The following is a 26,167-nucleotide window of genomic DNA, read 5'->3' on the forward strand; positions in this document are numbered from 1 at the left end:
TATATGTATATACTTGTATGTATATGTATATACTTGTATGTATATGTTTATGTATATGTATCTATATAAATATTGCATGCTCAATTACAAAATTGAATGGCAGCAATGCAAACATGTGCAAAAAACATGTAATTAATGTAACCGCATTGGAAAAAAAAAGGAGAGAAAAAAGAACAAAAACAAGTAAAAATATGAAATAAAATTGCATTTGTGCAACGTTGTTGAGTGTGATAAATGCAATTAACACGATTGGAAATGCAAGCGTTTAACTTTCCCACAAATGGAGGCTGGCGCTGCCAATGAGAGCGGGAGTTAGAGTGAGACGGAATGGCAGACGGAAGACGAGAGAGGCAAGTGGGGAAGAGGGAAACGGAGAGACGTGTCAAAGTGTGCTAATTATACGCTGCTTTGGGCTCCAAAAACGCCAAGCGACAACTGCAGGCGTCTATGTGTGTGTGTGTGTGTGTGTGCGAGTGTGTGTGTGTGTGAGCAACAGAAGCCTAATTGCAAGCCAAGCAGTTAATTGAAATGTGGCTTATTGATTATGCAATTGTTATGCAATGCGACTAATTATTCACAACTGCTGCAGCACAGCCTGAAACAGAGATGGAGATGAAGACAGGCAGCTGCTGATCGATTTCAATGAGGGGAGGGGCAGGTGTTTAACTGACTTGACACAACTTGCAGCAACAATGCGTGCAACAGGGCAACGGCAATTTAACAGCCAAGTCGATGAATCAATGAGCCAAATGCCTCACTGAAATACACAGAGAGAAGTTGTGAAGAGAGTGCGGCATGCAACATATCAAATATCTATGTACAACATGCATGCATGTAAAAATAGAATTAAAAAATTACACATTTTCAAATTTAATTTAAATGCTCTCAATTATGATGATTTACGGCATTGGCTACTCAACTCATAACACATTTCGCTTACAAAATGGTTAATCATTCCCAAATTCAGTTAACAAAAAATAAGCTAAATTTGTAAAAATATCCCAAGTCTATGAATCTGTTTAATAACCTTTTTTAATACTTTTTGAGGGTGTTTAAAGCATTATATTGTATTTTATATCCCAAAGCTTGCCTCACAATACTGATGACGGTTAATTGTTGGACATTTGATCAGGTTTGTGCCACACACACAAATTGCATGTGGCATGTTTCGCAGTTACAAAAAAAATAGGAAAAGGCAACAACAAAAGCTTGCAATTCGATAGATGGCAGTTATCGAATTATCGATCAGCAATAATTGCATGTCGCTTAATATTATAAACAAAAACAAAAATGCAAAAAAAATGTTGATGGAATCACGTAAATCGCAGGCATATACACACAGACACACATACACACATGCACACACACACACTCAAACACACATGTACATGGAGGCCGTCGCTGTGCGGCCCGCCAAATTGGCGGCGCAGAATAAACTGAAACTGAGCACGCAGTGCGCTCAGCAAAGGCCGCAATCGTCCGCATAATTAACACTCACACAGTCACGCAGCTCACACGTACGCTATACACAGTGTCGGTGAGCCTTCCAGTGTAGAGCGCAACAGCAAGATACGTTGGGCGTGAGTGTGTGCAGGATAGCAGGCAGTGAACTGCTCACATTACCCCTGCAATTGGAAGGGCAATGTAGCTGTGCGTATGTAAGAGCGAGATCGCATACGCTTTGACATAGCGCCATCTCGCTGGCACGCAAAGATGGCGTAGCAAACGACAGAGCAGCAGCAGCAGCAGCAGAGACGGCTTGTCGCAGTCGCCGCAGCCAGCGACAGCATCAGTCGACAGTTGGCGTGCGAAGCAGCTAAAGCTACCCCGGTGACGGCAGAAAGCAAGCAGAACGCAAGGCGTGCACGAAATAGACCAGCAAACGTGAAACGTGTGCGTTGGCGTTGGCGTTAGCGACGCAGCTAACGCCGGCAGCGACGTTGACGTTGACGTTAACGTGACGCTTTTGCTCGCGTGCAGCGCGCGCTTTAGTTTCAGTTCGTTTTCGTACGTTGTCCACGCCGAACGCAAGCGGTCAGCACCCACACACACAATACATCAAGAATTAGACACACAGACGAACACACACACACACACTCGCGCGAAAATACATATATATATATATATATAAATACATATATATACATGTGTACACTGAGCTTAAGCTCTGCTGACGCTCCTCGTGTTGTGCTTTAAAGGAAGACAGTTCATCACACACATTTCGAATTCGAATCGAGTTGGGACTACGCTCAGTTTCTTACTGCTTACTGTTTATTGCTTATTGCTTATTGTTGTCCATGTGCGAGTGACTAAATCAGTGTCACTGTGTGTGTGTGTCTGTGTGCTGCTCTCCTTCTTCTTCATTTTATTTTTTTATCGTGTGAGCTATGAGAACCGTTAGCTTTGAAAAAGTGCAATAAACATCGTTAAACTGATCGAACTTTCTGCGAAAGCTTCAGCAAACGTTCCCGACGGCAAAATGCAGGCGACCAAAATGCGAACACCGTTTGCCATACAGGAGATCCTCGGCCTCGGAGTCGGCGTCGGAGTCGGTGCCTATCAACAGCAACAACAGCAGCAACAACAACAACAACAGCAGCAACAACAACAACAACAACAGCAGCAACAACAACAACAACAGCAGCAGCAATCATCACAGGCTGCTTCAGCTGCCACGCCCAGCAGCACAGAGGCGCCCCTCTCGCCGGCAGCGACGCCGCCCCCGCGCAATGCGAACACGCCGCAACAGTCGGCGGTGAGCAGCGCCCAACAGTTGCAGCTGCAACTGCAACTGCAGGAGCATCATCAACAGCAGCAGCAACAGCAGCAACCGTCGTCGTCATCATCGATTCGCGATTCGCGCTCAATTTCACCGGATGTCACACGTTTGTCGGCCGCTGCTGCCGCCGCTGCCGCTGCCGCTGCCGCCGCCGCCCACTGCCAGCTGCCCGTTTTCAATCCGGCAAATTTCTATGCCGCCGCCGGCTATGCGGCTGCCGCCGATCCAGCGAACGCTGCCGCCGCCCATCATCATCACATGACGACGCTGGCAGCGGCCGCCTATCTGCGGGGCTTTCTGCCTCCCGGCTTCAGTACGCCGCACGAGTTTCGCGGCCATTTCCAGCAGCATTTCGGCGCACAGTTTGCAGGTGAGTTCAAGTCTCTCAGTTAAGTCCAAGTTGCACTTGCCTCTGGCTAATTAAGCAAAATATTAAAATATTAGGAAGACCTAAAGAGAGAGAGAGAGAGGGAAAGAGTGATCGAGTGAGCGAGCAAGCGAATAATCCATTAGGTATACTTTGTAGGCATATTAATATTCCATAAGTAAAGTAATCACATGACAAACTGCATTACTTTGTAATGCACAAAACATGCGTCTCCAAAAGCATTTCAGGCTCGTCTACCTTGAGCGAGGGATCGTATACGGAATACGATGCGACGATATAGTTTGTAATGTAGTTGTATATAAAAATAGAGAGGTTTATAATTATGCACTTTTACGACTTATTCTTGAATTTATAACATATATAAAATACATTTTATTTAGAAACAAGAAAACCAGGTAATGAATTACATTGTGTGCATACAGAATGCATTCGGTATTGATGAGGCATCATTCAGTAGTTCGCTGCTGGGGTGTTGACAACATCTTACTTTATTTATTTATTAATTTTATTTTTTTTCGGTTAAGCAAGGCTTTCGTTAGTGTTAAATATAGAATCGCTAGAAATCGCTTTGAATGAATTGAAATGATGGCAACACGACTGCAGCAGGCAGAAGCACAGCACAGCACACACACAGCGAATGCAACCAACTGGCAACTGGCAACTGGCAACTTGCAGCCAGAGGGCCAGAAGGCCACAAGCGCAACTAATAAGCCAGAGCTGAAGCTAAAGCCGAAGCCGAAGCTGAAGCTCCTCACTCGAAAAGGGGTTGCCAGGGGCAGACACGTTGGCAACGCAGGCTGTGTTTTGTTTGTTCGCCTCGCTGGGCAGGCAAAATTAAAACAATAAAACGACAAATTAAACACAAGTCGTGGAGGTGGTTGTTGTTTAGGTTAGGGCCGTGGGGAGGGAGGCTGTGGTTAGCTAGGGTACGAACATCAACATCAACGTCAACAGCAGCAGCTTATTAATAACACATACACACTCACACACACTGAGAGAGAGAGAGAGAGAGAGAGAGAGCGAGAGGAACGTTAAGTGGCTCATCAGGAGAAGTGTGAAATTTCACACACACTTCAATCGATGAATTCGATGTGTGTGTGTAACGCTAATTAAGCAAATAACTGTTCACAGCTCATATAATTATGCAATCGAAACTGCAATTCCAATTCCAATTCCAATTTGAAGGCAATTCGAAATTCTCACCCAGTTAGCCACTTGATATAAGTCTTGATGCAGCAGCTAGTTGCAACATTTGCTATAGTTGCCATGGCAAGGAAGAGAAATAGTTTTGTTTTTTTCTAGCAGAACAGATTCTCTTGTTATAAGACGAATTTTTGTTTCTTTTAAGTACTGTTGGACTTTAGATCATTGAACGTTCTTATTATATTTCGAAGGAAAAACAATTGTAAAAAAAAGTCTTGAGATATTCATGACTTGTTGGCGCTGATTGAACTGATATCAAATTGCTGTGATCACTCTAAAAGAAGAACATTCAAAAATTGAAATTATTAGAATTAGAATTAGAAATTGTCATTCTTAACTTTGTGTGACTTCAATTTTGTTTTCTTTTCACAACTTTTGTTTGGAAAGTCTACTTTGTCTACTGCCCGGATGTCTAAAATTAAATATTATTACAAAAATTAAATACCAAAGCATATTTGAATTACAATTTGTATATTTAAGAAATTAGCACAATAACATGGCAAATCTCTCTCTCTCTCTCTCTCTGTCTCTGTCTCTCTGTTTCTCTTTAGCTTTAACTTGAGTAGCTCTCAGCTGCATTCTGCTTCTGTTTAATATGTTGTTCAATTTTATGAATTTTACCTTTATTCTTTATTGTCGACTTCTTGGCTCACAGCATTTGTTAGCTTATTTGCCTTGGTGGTCACGCCCACACACACACACACACACACACACACTTATTGCCTATTACACAAAACTCACTCGCTCGTTCTTTCTGCTGCCATCTCTTTTGCTTGCCTCCGCAAATGTTTGTGTTGCTGCCTATTCTGACGCACACCACACACACTCACACTAATACACACTCTTAATTTGTTAAATTTTCACACTTTACAGCTGTTGTTGTGGCTGGTTCTTTTGCCTCCTTTATAGCCATTGTAGTTGTAGTTGTAGTTGTAGTTGTAGTTGTAGTTGTAGTTGTGGTTGTTGCTGCCTTCACTGTTGACCTTTCCGCAGTCTCCTGCACCGCCTGCTGCTGCTTTGCTGCCCCTTTAAGCCTTAGCCTGCTTTAGCTGCTATTTGCTCTAGGGCCACATTTTGTCTGTTTGCACAACACAGTTTTTACTCTCTTGTTTGTGTTGTTCTTGTTGTTGTTGTTGTTGTTGCTATTGCTGCGGGCCAAGTTGAGCTGTAAAAAAGGCAACGTCTTGTCCTTTTCTATGAACTGCACAATGGCCATAGCAGCAGCAGCAGAAGCAGCAGCAGCGCCGCTAGTTGTGTACAAAATAAATCGACTCGAGTGGTTAACCGCAACAGCAGCAGCAGCAGCATCACAAGGAGCAAAGGGAGCACAGATAGCAAGGAGGAGCTGGGGCTGCAGTAGCATATCCTTTTACTGTAAAATTGCTACTTTGCTGGTGGCTGGTGGCTGCCACGTTGTTATCCTTAATTTGAGTGGCCATTGAGCAGCTGAACTGGCAGGACACAACTCGGGCAGGAACAGTTCGACTCAATGCTGGCGGGCACAATAAGGAGTTGCTACTGCTACTGCTGGTGCTGGTGCTGCTGCCACTGCTCCCAACCGTACCACATAGCATACTTTCTCCTCTTCTTTCGGTTTCTTATTTTAATAAATATTTACTTGAAAGTCATGGCATGCAAGTGCGAGTCCTGTGTGCGACCTGTGTGTCCTCTGTGCTGCGTCAATGTTGTTGTTAGTTCTTCTTCCCGTTTTTTTTTCTTTCTTTTTTTTCTTTTTATTTTTTGTTGTTGCTTCTCAAAGTCAGGCCAAGAGACTTGTGTTTGGGTTTCGGCTCTTCAACTGAGGATCGCTGTCAGCTGGCAGCACTTGTCCCACGCTCGCTGCTGCTGCTGCTGCTGCTGTTGTTGGTGTTGTTGTTGTTGTTGTTTATGTAATGGCCGCAACTATTTTTCACACATTTGCGGGGCAAAAAGGGCAATGTGGCAATGTGGCAGTTGTAAATGGCCAACAGCCTGAGTCTGACTTGTTGTTGCCCATTTCATTGCCTTTGTCGTCGTCGCTGTTGTTGTTGTTGTTGTTGTTGTTGTTGTTGTTGTTGTTGTTGTTACTATTATTGTTGCTACTTCTGCTCATTGTTTGGCCTTAGTCATTGGTCATTTTGTCAGCTAAAGTGTACAGTGTATTTGTCTTAATAGCAAATAATTGCGCACTAATTGGTTTTTTAATTGGGTTGCGTTTAAAATATACCATGTGTTTTAAGTGTTCAACATGATTTGCTAAATGCATGTTTTACATAGCCACAAATCCCAAGTCCAAGATAGTTCAGTTCAGTTTTTCAAGCACTCTTCCTTCCCGATCTGTCTTACTTTGTTTTTCTAAATCACATTTATGTATGTTTGTATTTACTCCCTAACCCTATCTTATTCTATTCCAATTCAAGTTATTTTTAACTATGTATAGCTTATACATAAATATATATTCTATGATAATCGACAGTGTTAATAGTAATATCATTACATTACTTATTATACATGTTGGGCCGTTTGAATACAATCTTTAATATCCTCAATAGATTTGGCCATCGAAATGTTTGCTTTATCCCAGTTATTAAATCAATTCCCTCAATTGCCTTCATTTTTTTTTTTTTTTTTTGTGGTCTTACATCTGCCACGCGTGTTCACATAAAAAAATAGAGAAAAGAACCGCATGAAAATCAATCGCTCCAATTTTGCCAACAAGAAAGAAATAAAAGAAATAAAACACAACAAAAAATATCCTCAAATTCTGAATCAAAATTGGCGATTGGCATCAGGCAGAAGAAGGAGGAGGTAGGCTTTAGATATTTGTGATAGTAGAGCTCGCATTATCGCCCAGACGCACTTCCGAACCGATCAAATAAAGGCCGAAGAAAAGCAAGAGAGAGATATAAATATATACATGCGTAGAGTGAGAGCGAGAGAAAGAGAGGGAGAGTGAGTGCGCATTTCCTGCCAGCTCTCGGACAAAGGTAATTCGATAGTTTTTCGCACATTTTGGTAGACTAATGTGGAAATTGGTGTAGAAAATTGCTATATCAAGTGTTAATTATGTGACAATGAGTCGACCGAAAATGAGAAGCACGAGAAATGAGAAAACGAAATGAAAACGGCTCGAAAATTTGGAGGGTAAGAATTAGGGAGCAGGGGAGGGAGGGAGCGGAGGGATAGCAGCACTTAGCACTATTATTTTCATAATCATTTTTTAATTAGAAAACTACAAGTTCAGTTTTCACGAAAAACCGAACCGAACTGAACCGAACCGAACCAAAGCAAACAACCGAAACGTAAACAAATGAGAAGAGAATTTTCCCCGAAACCGAGCACAGAGCTCGCAAGTGGCTCGACCTCAACTGCTGCATAAACAGCAGTCACAATTGGGCACTGGGATTGGGAATCGGGCACTGGGATTGGGATTGGGTATCGGCGGAGGAGCATTCGTGGCAAGAGTGAAAGAGCCAAAGCCAAATTTGATGACAACAAGTGGCAAGCGTGGAAAGGAGCCACAAGAGCTATAGACTGACTGCGTTTATCGCTGGCGCTGTTCCCAACAATTGTCTACAGCCCCGCACCCCGCAATCCGCAACCCGCATCCAGGTCTTGCCTGCTGCATGATCAGCCAAAGCCAGCCACTTCAGACGGCAGCCAACTGCAGATTCGTCGTCATCATTTTCTAGGAAGCACTCGAGAGCGAGGCCGCAGCAGCGTGTAAACAACTGCCTAAGATTTCCCTTTTCTTTCTCGCTCACTCACTCACCCGATCTGTCTCCCTCTCTCTGCCCCCCCTGCCTACTCGAATCATCATCTAACCATAGGTACAAGGCTAGTCAGGGTTACCTTTTAAGTGGCTTTGTTCCCAGCCTTTGCCAGAAGAGACTCGATCTGCAATCGGCGATGTGCGCAAAAGACGCTGAAAGCCATAAAACGATTTCTGCATGATTTGCATTTAAAAGCCTTTGGCCAAGTGCCTGTTTTTTATTTTTTTTTTTTTGGGAAAGTGCCCAAACAAATGGACAAATGGACAAATGGACACACGGCCTTAACTTGACGCCAAGATGCGCTTTTTATCATTACCACCAAAATGAGCGCCACTCTTGAATGCTTGGAAATCTTACCAAAAAAAAAAAAGAAAAAGGCGCATTAAATGAGTGAAATTTTGAATACGAAATTGATCATATGAAAGCAGCTGAGTTTGCTGCTGAGTGAATACTTATGAATGTGAATAACGTAAGAACTTTCAATCAAAATGAATGCATTCAAATTCGCATAGATCAGTTGTGGGTTTGTTCCATCCACTCGAGGTCCACCACAAGTTCTTATTTTCGCAATTACCCCCGGCTAACTTGACACTTCGAATGCCGTTAATCGCATCAAATGGCGGGTAATGCGTGAAAATGCGTGGAGCACAGGCGGCAACAGTTCCGAGTAGCTACCCCGGGCTGACGATGATGGTGTGCCTCGGAAGGGAAGCAGGGACTCACACTGAGCACACATTGACATTTTTACAGCATGTTGCGTGCGCAAATTGAATATTAAACGTGTTAATCTATTTTATGGCCACGCACAGCAGCCATTGCTTCCCTTGCCTTGCCTTGCCTTCCCTCATCGTCTTCCCCCACCGTGCACAGATCTAAAAACTTTATTTTATTTGGCAAGCGAAATTTATATTGCGATCTTGAGCACAGTTAACCGACTAACCAGTACCAGTACCAGTTACCAGTTACCAGTTACCGAATACCCGAGTACCCTGGAACGGGTATGAGGCCTTTAAAAAGCGTTTGACTTTTTATTAATTTCCCTGTTGACAGCAATTTGCAACGCTACACGAATTTGTTACCACCAAAAACACACACACACACACACAGATACACACAACCGGGGGCAGGGCCCTGGGACTGTGTCTGTGTCTGTGTTAGGGACTGGGACTGGGACTGGGACTGGTCTCTGGGTCTAAATGTTATGTGTAACGAAATGGCCGAAAAACTTCCGCATGTGTTGATGGGTTAATAAATATTTGAACACACACAAACACACAACTGACACATTAAACACCCATGTGAATAGTGAGTGTGTGTTTGTGTGTTTGTGTGTGTACATTTTTATATTTACCGCTATTTCCGTACCACCATTTGGTAGTGTTGTAAAACGTTGTGCCCCCGAAATGGACAAGACCACAAAAAAGGGTTGTTGCTTGTTGCAAGTTAGTTGCCCATTTGAATGGCACGTTTGCTACCACACAACGAGTGTGACACACGAACTGGACCAGAGGCAGGGACGTGAAAGGGGGACGTGTGCAAGCAATTTTATAGCCAAATGAATTTTACACAAGGTAAATACACAATTTGGCCTGGTTTGTGATTCGTTGCGGGCTCAACGTGTCCACTTTAACTGTTAAGCTATAGACGAAACTGCAGATGGGGAGCACGTACGTATTCAGCTTGAAAATGGTCAATAAATGTTTAAATATATATATATATATATATATATATTATATACTTGAGGTAAACTGATAGTGTTATCGATTATGCAAATTTGAAACCAAAAAAAAAAGAAAAAAGATACAAATCAGTCGTCCTGCCAGAAAATGTAGTTGCTTTTCATTTAGCTGCAGTTTGAATCCATTTCCAGCAAGTCAAGAAATCGATAAGATCGAAATATTTATCGATTGTTCATGTGTACGACGGCAAGCCGGCTTCGAGAAGTCAGAGTCTCTCTCAGTCCCAACGCCCGCTTATTACAACTGCCAATGCCGATTACCACTCAGCCCAGCAAACAACAACAAGAACAACAAGAGCACAATTGAACGCAAAATAACGTCTAATTATAAAAGACGAAATTGGAAAATGAGAAAATTGTTTTTGAGGCTGCAGAAGCACCTGTCAGGCCAGACTCGCCCTGCATAATGTAATGCTGCCAGCGGCTGCAAGCGTCCTTCTTCCTCTCCCTCTGCCTCTCCACCTCCACATCCACCTCCATCTCCACCTCAATCGCTCTCTGTTCTCTAAGGCTCAAGAGCGCGGGCATATAAATAATTGAATAGCCAAAGAATGCAAAGATGAAGAAAAATTTCAAGCGACAAAAGGGAAAAGGGACAACAAAAAATAGAGAAAAAAAATGAAAAAAGAAAGGAAAAAAGAAAAAAGCTCACTAACTACCCAATTATTTCATTCAAGCTTCACTGCTTCAGCGCAGCTGGCAACGCAGTCGGCGTCAGCGTCGCAGTCGCAGTCGTAGTCAGCGCTCAAAGCAAATCGCAAAATGGTTAAAGAAACGCGAGCAAGACGAAAACGCACACACAAAACAACAACAACAACAACAATGAGATCTACAACAGCAACAACAATAAGCCAAGTTTGGTCAAGTGGGATGGGACACGAGGAGTGGGGTGCGGGGTGCGGGGTGCGTGGCGCGGGGAGAGGCTTGTATGTTAACTGTAAGCAAATTTAAGCACAGCAGAAAATCAATGGCAAGCGAAAAATCTTTGTACAGGCAACAAGCAACAACAACAAGCAACAACAACAAGCAACAACAACAAGCAACAACAATAACAATAACAACGACAATGGCAAGAAGTGAAATTGGAAAATAAGCGTAACACAAAACCCCGGGAAAAGTGTAGCTCGCGGCCCCATAACGTCGCAATCCCCCCCTCCGTCAAAACGCCCCAACGACCCCTCCCACCACCCCCGCCAGTAGCAGCAAACAGTTGTTTGATTGCTGCCATTTAAATTGTTGTTGTTACTGCTATTGCTGTTATCTGAGTGGCAGCTACAATGGCAAATATAAACTGCAATGAAGAAGCTATTTTGTACATCTTGCTGTTCATGGTAGCTAGAAGGTAATCTAATATGAGCCTGCCACACAGCAGACTGCAGACAGCAAACAGAAATGGGAAATTGGAAATAATGCAAATTAAGTAGCACCTGAGCCAGGTCTGCTTTATCTATATATATATATATATATATCTTGAACTACATTCCAAACCAGCAATAAAAAGCTCTTATCACAGATGGAGAATTCATTAAATTTTCTTAAATAAATGTCGAGCACAACAATCCTGGATAATTTAAGCTGTGATATCGCTCGAAACGAAAGGACAACAAGTTGTCCATCCAACAGCGATCAGCAGCAGCTTAGTTATCATCTATTCTGGTACAAACTCGTCGATCCGGAATATGCTGAGCTGCCACAAATAGTTCGCAATTCACAAAAAGTAGCCCTTAAGCATGGCAACAGCAACAGCAACAGCTTGCTAGCAGCCTAGATGAGGGCACCCAAGGAGTTGGCTAAAAGCAAATTTAATTTCGCCCAACTCTCGGCTTCTCCATCTTGCACACGCTGTGTCTTACGACATTTGGCCGCCATCTTGAATAAGGGGAATGCTGCCCGCCTCCTTGCCTCCTCACTCCCTCGTCTGTCTGCCGCTTTTTCGTATTTATTACAACAGGCAAAAAGAAACACTGAGCGCAAATCGAGTTAACGAGCTAACAGCGGGGGGGAGGAGGAGCTGGGGGGGACGCGTGCGGACAGCGGCAGCAGTCTAAGCCCGAAAAATTGTCTCCCGCAGCAGCAACAGCAGCAGCCATCCCCAATAAGGCAGACAGGCAGGCAGGCAGTTAGGAAGGCAGCAACCACCAACCGAAAAACACATGCCCAGGGAAAGCAACCCCCAAAAAAAAAGGCAGTCTGAAAAGAAGATTTTGGATTGTGTAACAACTAACAACTTAACCACCCGCCAGACGCAATGCTGGCGTGCCCAACACCCCTTGCTGCCCCCACACCGCCACACCTATTGGAAATAGGTAGAGGCACCACCCCCTGAAAAACATTTGCGTTTGCCCACTTTTCGCTTTTGCCACTTAGCTTCTTCAACTTATTTACGTCTCCATTACAAATAATTGCGCGTCATATTGGCTCAGCTACACTTAGCACCCGGTTGCCACCCCCAAAAAAGTCCGTAACCCTCCACCACCTCCGCGCCCCTTCTTGATAGCCAAGTTGCGTTGGCGCAAATAAATACGCAGCAGCAGCAGCAGAAGATGATGCGGAAACTGAAACAGCTCCAAATGTGGCCCCATTTTGCCTAGACAGATGGTTGGCAACGCCCCTATCCCACAGCCACAGCCACATCCACAGTCACCTCCACAGCCAGCTCCACAATTCGCACCACCCTCCTCTACTGCCGTCCGTTGCGTTCGGTGTGTAAGTGTAAGTAGTCAATACGCTCGAGTATTATTAACGTAAATGCAAAATTGCCAATTTCGAGTGTATTTCCTGTCAACAGAAATTTCCATCGTTACCACTTTGCCCCGCTGCTCGCGCAGCCTCCATGTGCACCTCCACCACCACCACCACCGCCACCTGCCGAGCCCAGCTACTCCTCAACGGTATTCAGTGAAATAAAATTAAAAGCAAAATTATCGCTGAGAGCATGCCACAGAGAATTGCGAAGAGAAACTCTGGCACAAGGCGACCGCTTTTTTTTATGGCGCCTTTTATTTTACTTTTTACCCATTCTTTCTTTACGTTTGCTCGCTCTCTCTCTCTCACACACACTCTCTCCCTCTCTCTCTATCTCTTCCTCTATATTGCTCTATTTTGCGTTGGTGGCACCCACGCGACTCATTCGCTAAATCGTCTTGCCTACGCATTGCTACAAGCGAGAAGTTTTCCACACCCCCCGCCTTCTGGTCGCCCTGTTTCCCTTCCGGGCCGTGTCTTATATTAATATGTCTGGCAATTTCAATTTGACTTTATTGGTAATTTTAAATTTCGTCTCTTCAAATGTCTCGCAACTAGGCGCAGCTTTGTCGCATTCTTGGAAGGGAAAACGGGAAAAGCTGGAGCTAGAGACGGATGCCCAGGGATTGGGGACTGAAGGATGGGCAGGTTGGGGAGGTTGGTTAGCAAGTAACGGGAGCTATTTGTTGCCACGGCTGGCTGGCATTTATTGCAGCACTTCAGACTAACAAATGCAAGTTAGGCATCATGCAAGGCATCAGTAATGCTACTCTTAAATGTAATAGCGAATTAAGGCGATAAACTTGTACAACAAGTGCTGTACGGAATTGTTATCGATTGAATCGACACCAAAGACTTCTCGATTGCGATGATTTCGAACATAATTTAATGCAATTGTTGAAATTACTGAAAAGTTGTGACGGTATTTAGCATTGGAGCAACTTTTTTATTGCACTAATCGGACATTTGATAAAAAAAAAAGAGGAAAACTATCGATACACTTATCGAAGCAGCTACCAATTGCATTTATCTAGCATCTCCAACTGTCGCCCAACAAATTGGCAAATTATCCCATTAGAGACTGCCAATCCACAAGGCCCTCTCCGCCTTTGTTTTCACTCCCCCCACCCCCACCACCCATCACTTTTAGCCATTTAATGTAAACTCATTAGGCAGCACAAAGATATCGATAACCGAATCAGACAAAGCCAGTTACGGCAGGAAAATTGCTTAATTGAACAATTAATAAACGCACAAAAGAGCCACTGAAGTGGTCAGCAGCACCAAGGGCCATGGGCCATGGGCCAAGGACCAAGGACGAGGAGGGAGTGCGATTGCAGCAGGGTATAGATTACAGTCGTAAAAGCAGAAAAGATGCCGACTCCAATATCAAATTCATTTAGGCGGAAAATGAACCTGGAAAAAACGGGAAATGAGTGAATTGAAGCTGGACATAAAACGAAATGAAATCAATGCACAAGGGCAAAGTAAAGGCCAGAAGGGGCAGCGAGACGGTGGGGCATCGTCGGCGACAGTGGAAGTGGCAGTGGCAGTGGAGGTGGAAGTGGAAGTGGCGTTCCATAGGCAAACCACAAAATATCGCATGACAGAAAATCAAGCAACTCATGGCCCCGACTCATTGACCAGGCGGCAACCAGCTCGACCCGGTTCAACTCCGTCCGAGCACAGCAAATGAAATTAGTAGCCAAAACGACTGTCGGAGCTGCAAGCGAGACAGAGACAGACACAGACAGAGAGAGAGAGAGAGAGAGCGAGGAAGAGAGAGACAGAGAAACAAGGTCCAGACCAGAGCAGACCGGACAAAAAGCAAGACCAACAACGAGAGTTAGAAAGAGAGAGAGAGAGTGAGAGAGAGAGAGGGAGGGAGAGGGAGACACCAGCAGCCGACGTTAAAATCAACATCGACATCGATAGCTCGACCAAAGTGGCTAACCGTGCGTGCTGGCTGCCCCTCACCTTCCCCTCCCCGCCTCAACAAGTGGGCGGAGGTATTGCTATTATTTCTATTTATAAGTGTGCGAGGCAAGCTGGACATTGGACAGCTGTCGTTAGCTAATTGTTAATTGATGTGTGTCTAATTATGCCCGCCAAAGTAGCCAGGCAATAAAAACAATCACAGCCACATGACAAGAGCAACAGCAACAACGCCAGCAACAACAACAAACAGAATCAGCAGCAGCGTAAACTGAGCAAAGTTCTCGCATCGTGACTGGCCCCGAGGCCCAGTTGAGGGTTATTATGGTTTTTTATATATATATATATATATTTTGTGGCAACAAGTGCACAGTTTAGTTTATCTATTTTTGATTTGAATACTAGTTTTTCATTTTGTAGCTTTGCTGTTTGCTTATCGATTTGTACTCAGTGTCTGGTTCCGATCAATCGATTTTTAATGTAACTTTCTACACATTGGGGAAGATCTTGAGATGCTGTGCTGTGCTCTGCTCGTTGAGCGTACATATTAAACGATAGAAAGTTGATTTTTTACACAAATAGTTTATTTGCTCCTCCCCTCTTTCGACTTCAGTCTTCAAGCTGTGCTTTTGCCATTTAATCTGTTTACTTTAAAAGCAACACTTTGATTAAATTGAAGTTGGTTATGACAACTGGAGCTATTAGATATGAACATACCGATTCTATTCTTCTTTGCCTTGTTATCAAGTTGCCACTCCACTCTCCCCAGACTCTGAACCTAAACTGAGTGTGATGAGTAGCTCAGTTTATCGTTAGTCTAAATTTATCTAAGCTCTATTGAAGTTTATTCTTTTCTTACAACCTCATAGCGAGAGCTCCTAGAATTCAATATAGCTTTGGTAACATTAACCCCCTCACAAAGCCACAATGTGGACAAGTCACAGTCCGCAGCTGATTGACTGAGTGGCCCGGAAACTAATTTCACTTATGGTGAAAAGTGAGACCATCATTGTTATCATCATCAGCTTGTGCACACTCACACACACACCTATATATATATATATATATGTATATATTTGTACTATATAATCACAATAGAACGCCCCGTGCGACACGCCTAAGCCGATTCCCGTTTAATTTGAGACCTAAACCGAAAGAGAACGAAAGAACCAAAAAAAGGGCTAAACCACTTAACACCCTAACACCCTAATTGTCAAAACAAAGCGCACACGAAACATAACACACACTATATATATATATATATATACAAACACACACAGACTCACGAAAAGCAAAATCATCTTGCTGATTTCCTAGACCCGGTTGCAGTTCGCCGCGAATTCCTTGGCGAGCTCGGGTCTCTGAAGAAAAGCCAAACAAAAGTGGCTAAAGAAAATATTTTGTGGCAATTTTCTGAGAAGGCAAGACATGCCCAAAGTGGAACTGGAACTAGAACGGCACCGGCAAAAGGACGAAGAAGAATAACGTGCGCTTAACCCTTCGCTGACATTTGAATAAGTCCTGGCAACTTGTCAAAATCTGCGCGCTGTTGAATGAAAGGCAGGCGAGCATGGAAAAATGCTCAGCTGTCGGTAATCGTGTGCGAAAAATCTAGGTGCACAGGGGTAGCAGGGGTACCCTGATGGTGGAGTGAGGGGCGCCAGGTTTTCGCCAAGCATACAGCTCAGAGTTTCCTTTGAAGCGAGCCAGGATGAGCTCGTCTGTCTGACGTGCTCTATTGTCAGCCATTTAAGGGAAATGCGATTTGGATTTGGATTTGGATTGTGAGTGTGAGTGTGATTGGGATCGGGTCGAATCGCTTCGAGATGTGTCGATTTCTTTCATGTGCGAGCGCTTAGAACATGTGTTAAACAAGCGTGTTAAACAAATGCCTCAAGAGGCATGCAACATGCGTGTAACTAAGCACCGCACTTCACAACCAATAAGAAGAAAAAAAAATACAAAAATGTTCTACATTTGTTACTCATATTTTTCGGCAATAGTCTTAATGATTGATGCTAGGCTCTTCTGCTAACTCTCAACGCGACTCGACGGAAAATCGGAATGACTAAAGCAAAGTTGATATTCAGACGTATAAGGGAATTTCCTTAGCTCTGATCGCTCAGTTTCTGCACCACACTTAAGTTGAATATACTTTTATCGATCTAATCAAAACAAACCCTTCTCTCTCTCTCTCTCTCTGTCTCTCTCTCTCGCTTTCAGAGCAAGCGGCCGCACGTGGTCAGGACTATGCGAGCAGTTTGGCCAATGCCAGTGGTGATGAGCAGTCGCCCAGCAAGGGAGCAGGCGCTGCTGCAGACGCCGGCGCACTGCTCAGCTCGCCAACAGCTGGCAGCAACGGACAGGCGGCTGCTGCAACGAATGCCGCCAGCAATGGCGGCAGCAACAACAATCACAGCAACAATAACAATAGCGCTGGCTCTGGTTCCGGTAGCGGTGCGGGTGCTGGTGTAGGTGCAGGTGCTGGTGGAGGTACAGCAGCTAGTCGGTGCTCCCCAACGGCCAGCTCGTCCTCTGCATCTGCCGCAGCCCTGGCTCACGTGCAGCACACAGCACAGCAGCAGCAGCAGCAGCAGAGCGTTGGTCAGCCGACGGCTCATCATCATGCCGCACTCGCCGCCCATCAGCATGCGGCGGCAGCGGCTGCGGCGGCACATCATCATGCCGCTGCCGCCGCAGCTGTTCATCATGCACACCACGCCCACGCGGCGCACCATGCGCACGCCCATGTCCACGGACATGTGCATCATGCGCATGAGGCGGCATTTCTTGGCGCCGGCGCTGGCGCCGCAGCCAATCCGAATGGCCTGCTAACCGGCCATGGCGGTGATGTTTTAGTCGGTCCCGGTGGCACTGGTCCCGGTGGCAAGAAGAAGAACAAGCGCAGACATGGACGCACCATATTCACCAGCAGCCAGCTGGAGGAGCTGGAGAAGGCCTTCAAGGAGGCCCACTCCGGATGTCAGCGCCCGCGAACTGTTGTCGATGAAAACGGGTCTAGCCGAGGATCGCATTCAGGTGAGAGATTTGCGGCACTTTCAACACGCCAACACTTTCAACACGTCGCACTGCAGCCAATGCGCACGTGTCCATTTTTTATGGGCGCTCGTTAAGTTGGCGACCGTTTTTTATGGGGCGACGCCAAAGGGAAATCAAAAGCGGTGGCAGCTTCGATTTCGATGTTTCTGATTGCTTGCTGCTGGTTGAGTTGCTTCACTCGGCAAGTGTTGCCACACACGACGAGCACACACACACACACACACACCACACACACACAATGAGGTGGCACACTGATTACATAATTACGAGTGCCACACACTCTGGGCGACAACACGGCCAACAACAACTCAACTCCAAATGAAGTTAGAAAACGTGGCAAGCGGCACTCGCCGACACTCCAAAAAATTCGCAAATTGCAACAGCGGCAACAACGATCGGCACGTCAGGGATTGTATCATCTCAATGTCAATACCAATCCCAATCCAAATTTCTATCCTTGGCCCAGGGCAGCCATTGACTTGCAACACTTGCAGCACATGCAATCAGCTGCAGCTGGGTCAATGCCAGCTTTTCAAAGGGTTTGCCGCCCCTTTTCAAAACAAAACCTCAACTGGCATATTCACAAAAAAAACCCATAAGGGTTTATCCTTTATCCCCCCATGCGCCCATAACAACAACTGGCAAAATGTTGCATATACATGTATGTGTTCTGTCAAAGAAATGGGGGCACAGCACATACAACATACACATGCAACATACATATATATATATATATATATATACATATATAAGATCGCTAGTTAGTTAAACTCATTTTTCGTTTGACAAACATCGATTTGGAAGACAATTAAAGTTGTTTGAAAATTAAAATAATGATAAAAACAAAAAGGAAATAATTCTGGTAGATTTCAGTATTTATTAAGTAGCTCATAGAACTGATCAGCAATTTAAAAGTAGAAATCGCAAAATTAAAGCCACAATCCGTTTAGAAGACAACAATAATAGTTTTGCAATATCATCAATCTTATCAATGGCAATGAATCCATTCGAATTGGATAATATCAAAGCCAATTCTTTGCAACTCGTCATATTCATTTTGGCTACTTGAGAAGTGGCAAGATGGCGCCCACAACATTTGCCAAGCAGCGTGGAGGGTTGTGTGGGGTAAGTGGATGAGGAAGGAGGGGTATTAGGGGGGTAGGGTGTGGGGGTAATGAATTTAGCTTTTGCTGCGACTTGTGACGCCCACTTAAGGGGCTGCTGGGTTGGCCATAGAGCAGGGCAATGATAAAAGGAATTTCAGAGTGTTACTGCAATGAAGTGATGAGGGGGGTATGTGGGAAGGGGGACGGGCGAGTTGGAGTGGGAGGGGGAGGGGGAGGAGAAAGGGAAAGGGAACAAACTCAGACAGCATCAAATGAAAGCACAACAAGTCAGTGGCCAAATGGCTGACGTTCACTTTTTTAGCCAGAGCGTGAGGAATATATGAGTGCAAGTGAATGCATGAGAATGAGTGTGTGCGTAACTGTGAGTGTGTGTGTGAGTGTGTGTGCGTGTGTGTGTGTGAATATGTAAGTGTGTTTGTGCGCAAATCAAATTAACAAGCACAATTGGCTTAAAAAAAACGTAATACGCTCAAGTAACACGAGCATGAGAGAATGTCACACACACACACACACACACACATATACACAGTTGCACACACTCACACACACACACTGACATACACACACGCATTTCAATTAAGTGCAAATATGGCGCAGTCTGCGCACAGCTTGAAAAAGCCGTTCGGCAATGGCAATGGGAGTTGTTGTTGAGTGACTGCTGCTGCTGCTGCTGCTGCTGCTAGGGGCACGAGCAGGGGGTGGGGTGGGGCGGGGCGGGTAGGGGAGGTGGGTAAGGCTGAGGCAATCATTAGCAACAGCACGACAACAACGGCAAGAGCAAGGATGCGAATGCGAATGCGAAATGCGACTGACGATGAGTGCAATTTGAAGGGGCAGACGCACAAGGGGGCAGCAGCAGCAGCAACAACAGCAGCAGCAGCAATAACAACGACAATGGCAGCCATGCAAATACATGCAGACAACTGGTGCAGCACCAGCAGTGGCAACAACAACAACAATAACAACAACAACACCAGCAAATCGAAGCCACCATTAAAAGTTTGCTTCGCTCTCTGCGTTCGCTCTCGTTGATTGTTTTTGTTTTTGTTGTTGTTTTTTGTTTTTTTGCCTGCCGTTTTTAATTGCATTCCATTTTGTGTGTGTTGTGCCTGTGCCAGTGTGTGTGTGCGTGTGTGTGTGTGCGTGTGTGTGTGCATTCTCGCCCCTGTTGCCCTTGTTGTTTTCGTTGTTTTTCTGCGATGCTGTCAGCTCGTTTTTGCACGTAGCTACAAAGAACAAAGAAATATGGCCGGGCCGAAACATGTTTTCTGCTCTCTCTCTCTCTCGCTCCCTCTCTCTCTCGTACTCACACGTATGCATACTGACAGTTTATTCTCTCTCTCTCTCTCCCTGTCTCACTCTCTTGCGCTCCCTGTCTAGCGCTCGCCTTGCAATGGCCGGCAGAGTGTTTCAGAACAATCAGCCAAAAATTGCTCCGAATCGACCAATTTTTAGCTGCTGTCAAAAGTCAACGAATTTGATAGGCGACAAAAGCGTCGACATCGCTTTGGCTAACGCTTGCTAATGAGCTGAGCTGCACCTTGTTTGTCGCCTGTGCAACATTTTGTGTGTTTGCTTGCGTAACAAGGATGACAGATGCAGGACACCCAGCCAGTCACACAGCCAGACAGCTGGACAGCAGGCATTGTTTGGCTCACACAGGAATTGGCTCTCAGGCTTTGACTTAGTTCTGCTCCGGCGGTGCCTCATTGTTGCTTGTCTGCTAATTTAAACATGCTCTTGTCCACATTTTTGAGTACACTACACAAAAAGCACAACATTCAAGAAAAAAAAAAAAAAACAACAAAAAAATACTTTGAAATACAAAAGAATGGAAAAAATGCATTAAAAACGCATTTCGTTATGCACTCCACCGCCTGTTGCAATTGCCCAATTGCCCCATCGAGTTACAATAGGAAATTCTCAAAGGAAATCGCATTATTTCGGCTCAAGCACCAATACTTTAATACTTTTTCAAAAGCCGTCAATTGCCAAGAGCCAAAAAAAAGAAAGAAACGAACAACAAAAAAAACAAATGGCTTTTTATAATCAATTAGAATGCATTTCTAAGCCAAGACTGAAAGCTTAAGCAAATTAGTCATTTGAATATTCTATTAAATGTTTAGTGACGTCAAAGGACGCAAGCAACTTTTCGTTGATGAATCGAGGATCTACAGCAAAAGACGCGGCAACATGCAGGTCTTTCAAATATCATCATCTATATATATATGTATTATATATACTGAATATTTGGTCGGTCTCTTGCACCTGATAATCGATAACAATTCACTGAAACTGAAACTGAAAAAAGGCTCGATATGAATATGAACCGCTCTGCAAATATTTACGCTCCATTCCCTTCCCATCCAACTGGCAAAAGTGTAACAAATGCTTTGCATTATTCTTCGCTTTTTTCTCTCCATTTTTGTTTTTTTTTTTTGCATAATTGTTACTGCTCAGCGGCGCTTGCACATTAATTATACACTTTACACTGCACACCCCTCCCCAACAGCAACAACAGCAGCAACAGCAGCAGCAACAGCAGCAGCAACAGCAGCAGCAACAATTCCCTTATTTCTGCTTTTCGCGAAGCAGTTGCTGCGTTTTTAATGAGCTGTTAATACACACTCACTCACACACACACACACACACACACATACATATATATAATACTGTTAAAAATGATAATGCATAATTATGTAATTAACATTTAAACAAAAGAGGTTATGGCTATGAAACAAAAGCATTACACAAATTGCTATTTGCATATTTAGTGCGCTTTGCACATCATTGAGAAACACACACACATACAACAAAAACAAAAAAAAAACAAGTGAAATAATAACTAGAAGTGCTCTCAACAAAAGCAGTATACGACCAGCAGATACTCTGCACTTGCTATAATGAACAATAGGTAGATTGCCATATCGATGGCCAGACCCAAGATGCGACACCCAAAAGCAATTCTGATTCGATTCGAATTGTTTCTTTATGGGATTGATTGAAGATTGAAGAATAAATGTTTTTTGTTCAGTCTTTTTTCTCTTTTGATAGGGTATCAGGCATGAAACTGGTTGGCAAATGATGAATAAAAATGTTGCGCGTGCCGCACTTGCTAGCATTTGTGAAACCATGCCGCATTCAAGCGTTGACCCCCCACCATCGCCCATGAGCCAACATGCAACAACAACGACAACAACAACAACAACAACAACAACAAACTACCAGGCAAAACATGCCTAACAACACTGAGCACCACTGAGAACTAGGCGCACTTTAAAAAGTCATTTATCAACGCATTAGCAACACTGATTGAGTTCAACCCCGCCCACACGTCGCCTTGTTGCCTCGTCGCCTTGTTGCCTCGTTGCCTCGTTGCCTCGTCGCCTTGCTGCTGCTTGTACCTGGGGTGGGGGGTGTTTGTCTGATGTTAAGTGTTGTCAACTCAAGTAGATTTAATTTGCCATGTTTTCTGCTGCTGGTCCCCGCACTCCGCACCCCGCACCCCGCGCCACCCCCCGCACCCTCTTTCCGTCTTCTGTCTCGCTCTGTGTTTGCCTCTATTTTTGCGATCTCAAGTGCAACATGGCAAACAACAACACAGCTAAACAACTGTAAATGCAAATGTTGACATCACACCAACAAGCAACAACCAACAACACCCCACACCCCACACCCTCTGCTGGCCGCGTGGCAAGCAAGAATTTAATGCGACCGCCGCCGACTTGTATTTTTATGGTCCGCAGAGAATTGCGGCACATGCTGCATGCTCCGCAAGCCAAGAGCCACCGAATCTCAGTGCGAAGCATCAACAACCCTGGGAAAGCCTGAACTTTTCACAACAGCAGATTAAGTTGTCTCCTGGGACAGGACCCCGCCCCACCCCTCGGGGGAAGCGCACCCACTTTGCAAGTTGTCTGTGAAATTGAAAATTGACCGTTTAATGTACGACAAGAAAGAAAAGCTGCTTGCAACATTTTGTGCCACTAATAAGTACTCGAAAATCAGCGCGTGGCACTCGCCACTCACAACCTGATAACTTGTGTGGACTTAGAAAGCCAGGGGAAGATGGGAGGGAGGGGGTAGAGGCGGGGCTTGGCATTGCTCAAACAGCGACTGTCTGCGCGGGTCGCGTGACAAGTGCCGTTCCAGCTAAATCGGCTAAATCGGCTAAATCAGCTCAGACGGCAACGAGAGCAGTTCCCAAAAGCAAACGACTCCTTCTCCTGCTACGCTTCTGTTGTTGTTGTTGTTGTTGTTGTTCTTGTTGTTTGTGGCATTTAATTTAATTAGTTTTGTCCGCTTTGCTGTGCTCCATACGCCCACACACATATCCTTGGACCCTTATCCTTATCTGCCAATTTCGCTTTAGCCCATTTTTTTTTCTTCTTTTCATGCTATTTATGCGTAATTATCGCATTTGCACTAATGAAATTGTTGCTGTTTGTTTAGCGTGTAATGCGCTGGGTGCTTGCCACGCTTGCCACACTTGCCACTTCTTGAGACAGCCTGACGATGGTGTGTGTCCAACGGCTTCTTTACCATATCCTCGATACTGGCTCTCAACCTATATTTCTGTGTTTACTCTACTTTACCATGGCATAGTTAACTATGCTCTTGGAACAATGATGAACTCAAATAACCGAATGCATTAAATGATGCGATATAATAATAAGATCGTAACAAGATGTTTGCTTAGAGAGATCGGCGTAAATAAACATAAAAAGATGACATAATGCGAACAGCAGTCAAATATGCAAAGCACTCCAAGGCTAGATGGGATAAGATATTTCATTTAAATAGTAAATGTGAAGTAATAATTGAGAACAGCTGTACAATACTATAAAATAATAATATTGTCAGAGTATTAATCGTGGCATTTGCACTGTGATCCATTCCAGGTGTGGTACCAGAATCGCCGGGCCAAGTGGCGCAAGACGGAAAAGTGCTGGGGCCACAGCACGAAGATGGCCGAGTACGGATTATATGGGGCAATGGTGCGGCACTCGCTGCCGTTGCCGGAGACAATCATCAAGTCGGCCAAGGAGGATGAGTCTGTGGCGCCATGGCTGCTTGGCATGCACAAGAAGTCGCTGGAGGCCGCCGAGCTGCTGAAGAGCGACGAGAGCGACAGAGAGACGCCCACCTCGGATGACACAAACACCTCCTACTCGGCGGGCAGCACACACAACTCGCCCATCTCGAGCTTCTCGATCTCGCGTCTCCTCTTCGATGCCCCTCCGCCGCCGTCAGCTGGCAGCGGCAAGCAGAGCAAGCACGCTGCCCACGCTGCCGCCCATGCCCACGCCCATGCCCACGCCCAAGCCCATGCCCATGCGCACATTGCAGCGGCGAACGCAGCAGCCGCTGCCGCTGCTGCAGCGCATCATCATCATGGGGATGCCGCGGCAGCCGCTGCCGCTGCTGCGGCAATGCATGCGGGCATGCAGCATCATCATCACCATCACCATCATCATCAGCAGGGGGGAGCGGCGACAGGCGGACAGCAGCAGCAGCAGGCACACCACCACCAGCACCACCCGTACAACCAGCAGCAGCATCTGCATCACCTGCAGCAGCTACAGCAGCAGCAGCAGCAGCAGCAACAACAACAGCAGCAACAGCAACAGCAACAACAGCAGCAGCAACAGTTGGCTGAGCAGCAGGCAGCAGCCGAGCGACGTCAGCAGCAGCAGCAGCAGCAGGCGGCGGCGGTGCAGCATGCGATGCACTTGCACCACCATGGCACCACCGCTGGCTATGCCGAGGCAGCTGTAGCCGCTGCCGCTGCCGCCGCAGCTGTTGCAGCCGCTGCGAACGCACGCAATGCTGCCGCAGCGGCCGCTGTTGCTGCCGTCGCCGTAATCGATTCCGAGCCGGACGAGGAGAATGACGAGGACGAGGACATGGACAAGGATTGCGATGCGGATGTCGATGGTGACGTCGATGCCGATCCGGATGCCGATCTCATCCATGCAGATGTCGAAGCAGACACCGCAGACGACGATGCCGATGCCGACGGGGATGGCGAAATAGATATTTGCGACGACGACGACGAGGAGGAGGCAGCGCAGGCGCAGGCCCTGACGCACCAGCAGCTCTTGCTCAAGGTGAAGCAGGAGCAGGCGAACGCAGGCGCTGCTGATGGCAGCAGCAGCACCACCACCACCACCAGATGAAACATGTACATCGATGTGTTGTTCTAAACGAGTCTGGGATGCGGAGATACACACGCACACACACACACACTCACACACAGAAAACTATATATATATAGATATATATATATATATATAGATATTGAGCATGGTCGCAGGCAACGAGGGGGAGGGGTGGGGGAAGGGGGGCGAGTGGGCTGTCCACAACTCGGCAATGATACATTTCTAAGCATAATTCTAATAAATTAATTAAATATTTAACTCGACAACAATTTTTTTCATATACTTAAGGCACCCAAAAAAAAACACAAAAAACAACTAAAACAAATATAATAAAAAAAACACACACACACACAAACACAACACGCATTCAATATACACAATAATTAAATTTTTTTTTTTTTTTTTTTTGGTATAATGTATATATTAAATTATTAAACAAAAGATCAAACTTTAATTGTAAGCTGCTAAAGGAGAAAAAAAAATAAGAAGAAAAAACACAAAATATGCTATATGTGATTTAATTTAGTTTTTAATTCTATTGCAAAAGCACCAGAACAAAACAAAAAGGAAGTAAAACAAAAGGCTTTTTATTGTTTTAAGATAACAATTTTTTTGTGTATTTTTAAAATCTTTTTTTTTTTAATTTTACTGTTGTACCCAAAATGTACTCATAATTCACATAATTAGCAATTATCGATTTTTGATCTTATGCATTGTCATCCACAGTTCTGTATAGATCATGTATATAAATATACACATATATATATATATATATATATATATATATATATATATACTGCACTCTTTTCGCAGCGCAATTTCAATTCCAAACACAATTCTTAAGCAAAAAGTAGTGCAGCTTCGGCCATGCCGAACTTAAAATACCCTTGCAGACACCCATTGCGATTATCTCATATGATCTGATCTATCTAGCCCAGTGATTCCTACTAGTTAAGTTGCTAGCACTAAGCCGCCGTATCCAGTTTCTCGTTTAGTTTCACAATAAATAATTTAAATAATTTTTTCTCTCATTTTGAATCATTTCTGACGATTCCCATAAAATCGAATTTACAAATTGCGTTTAATCATTTGAAAATTGTGTCTAAACATTAATTTATTTGTACAAAAAAATACTTTTGCGAGCAACGATTCAATTATTTTCAAACAGATATCAAATGCACAAAAGTTCAGATGCTAAGACGCTAGTCATGTTCAATCTATAAATATCCTCTGCAAGGGCAAACTCACACACACACACACACACACACGCAAGTAATGC

At 44.7% G+C, this 26,167-nt stretch overlaps 1 protein-coding gene across 1 annotated transcript; it reads left to right on the forward strand.

The window, feature by feature from the left end:
• The first annotated feature begins 2,306 nt into the window (after positions 1–2,306).
• Positions 2,307–24,976, forward strand: LOC6565910 (homeobox protein vnd). The gene is given in 5 exon segments (XM_043216058.1): positions 2,307–3,149; positions 16,764–17,514; positions 17,516–17,579; positions 23,629–24,165; positions 24,409–24,976. Coding segments are annotated over 5 exon segments (2,520 nt in total). The 5' UTR covers positions 2,307–2,479; the 3' UTR covers positions 24,907–24,976.
• Positions 24,977–26,167: the final 1,191 nt, after the last annotated feature.

This window comes from Drosophila grimshawi, unplaced genomic scaffold (assembly GCF_018153295.1).
Source record: "Drosophila grimshawi isolate 15287-2541.00 unplaced genomic scaffold, ASM1815329v1 contig_848, whole genome shotgun sequence".
In the NCBI taxonomy this organism is placed as follows: Eukaryota; Metazoa; Arthropoda; class Insecta; order Diptera; family Drosophilidae; genus Drosophila; species Drosophila grimshawi.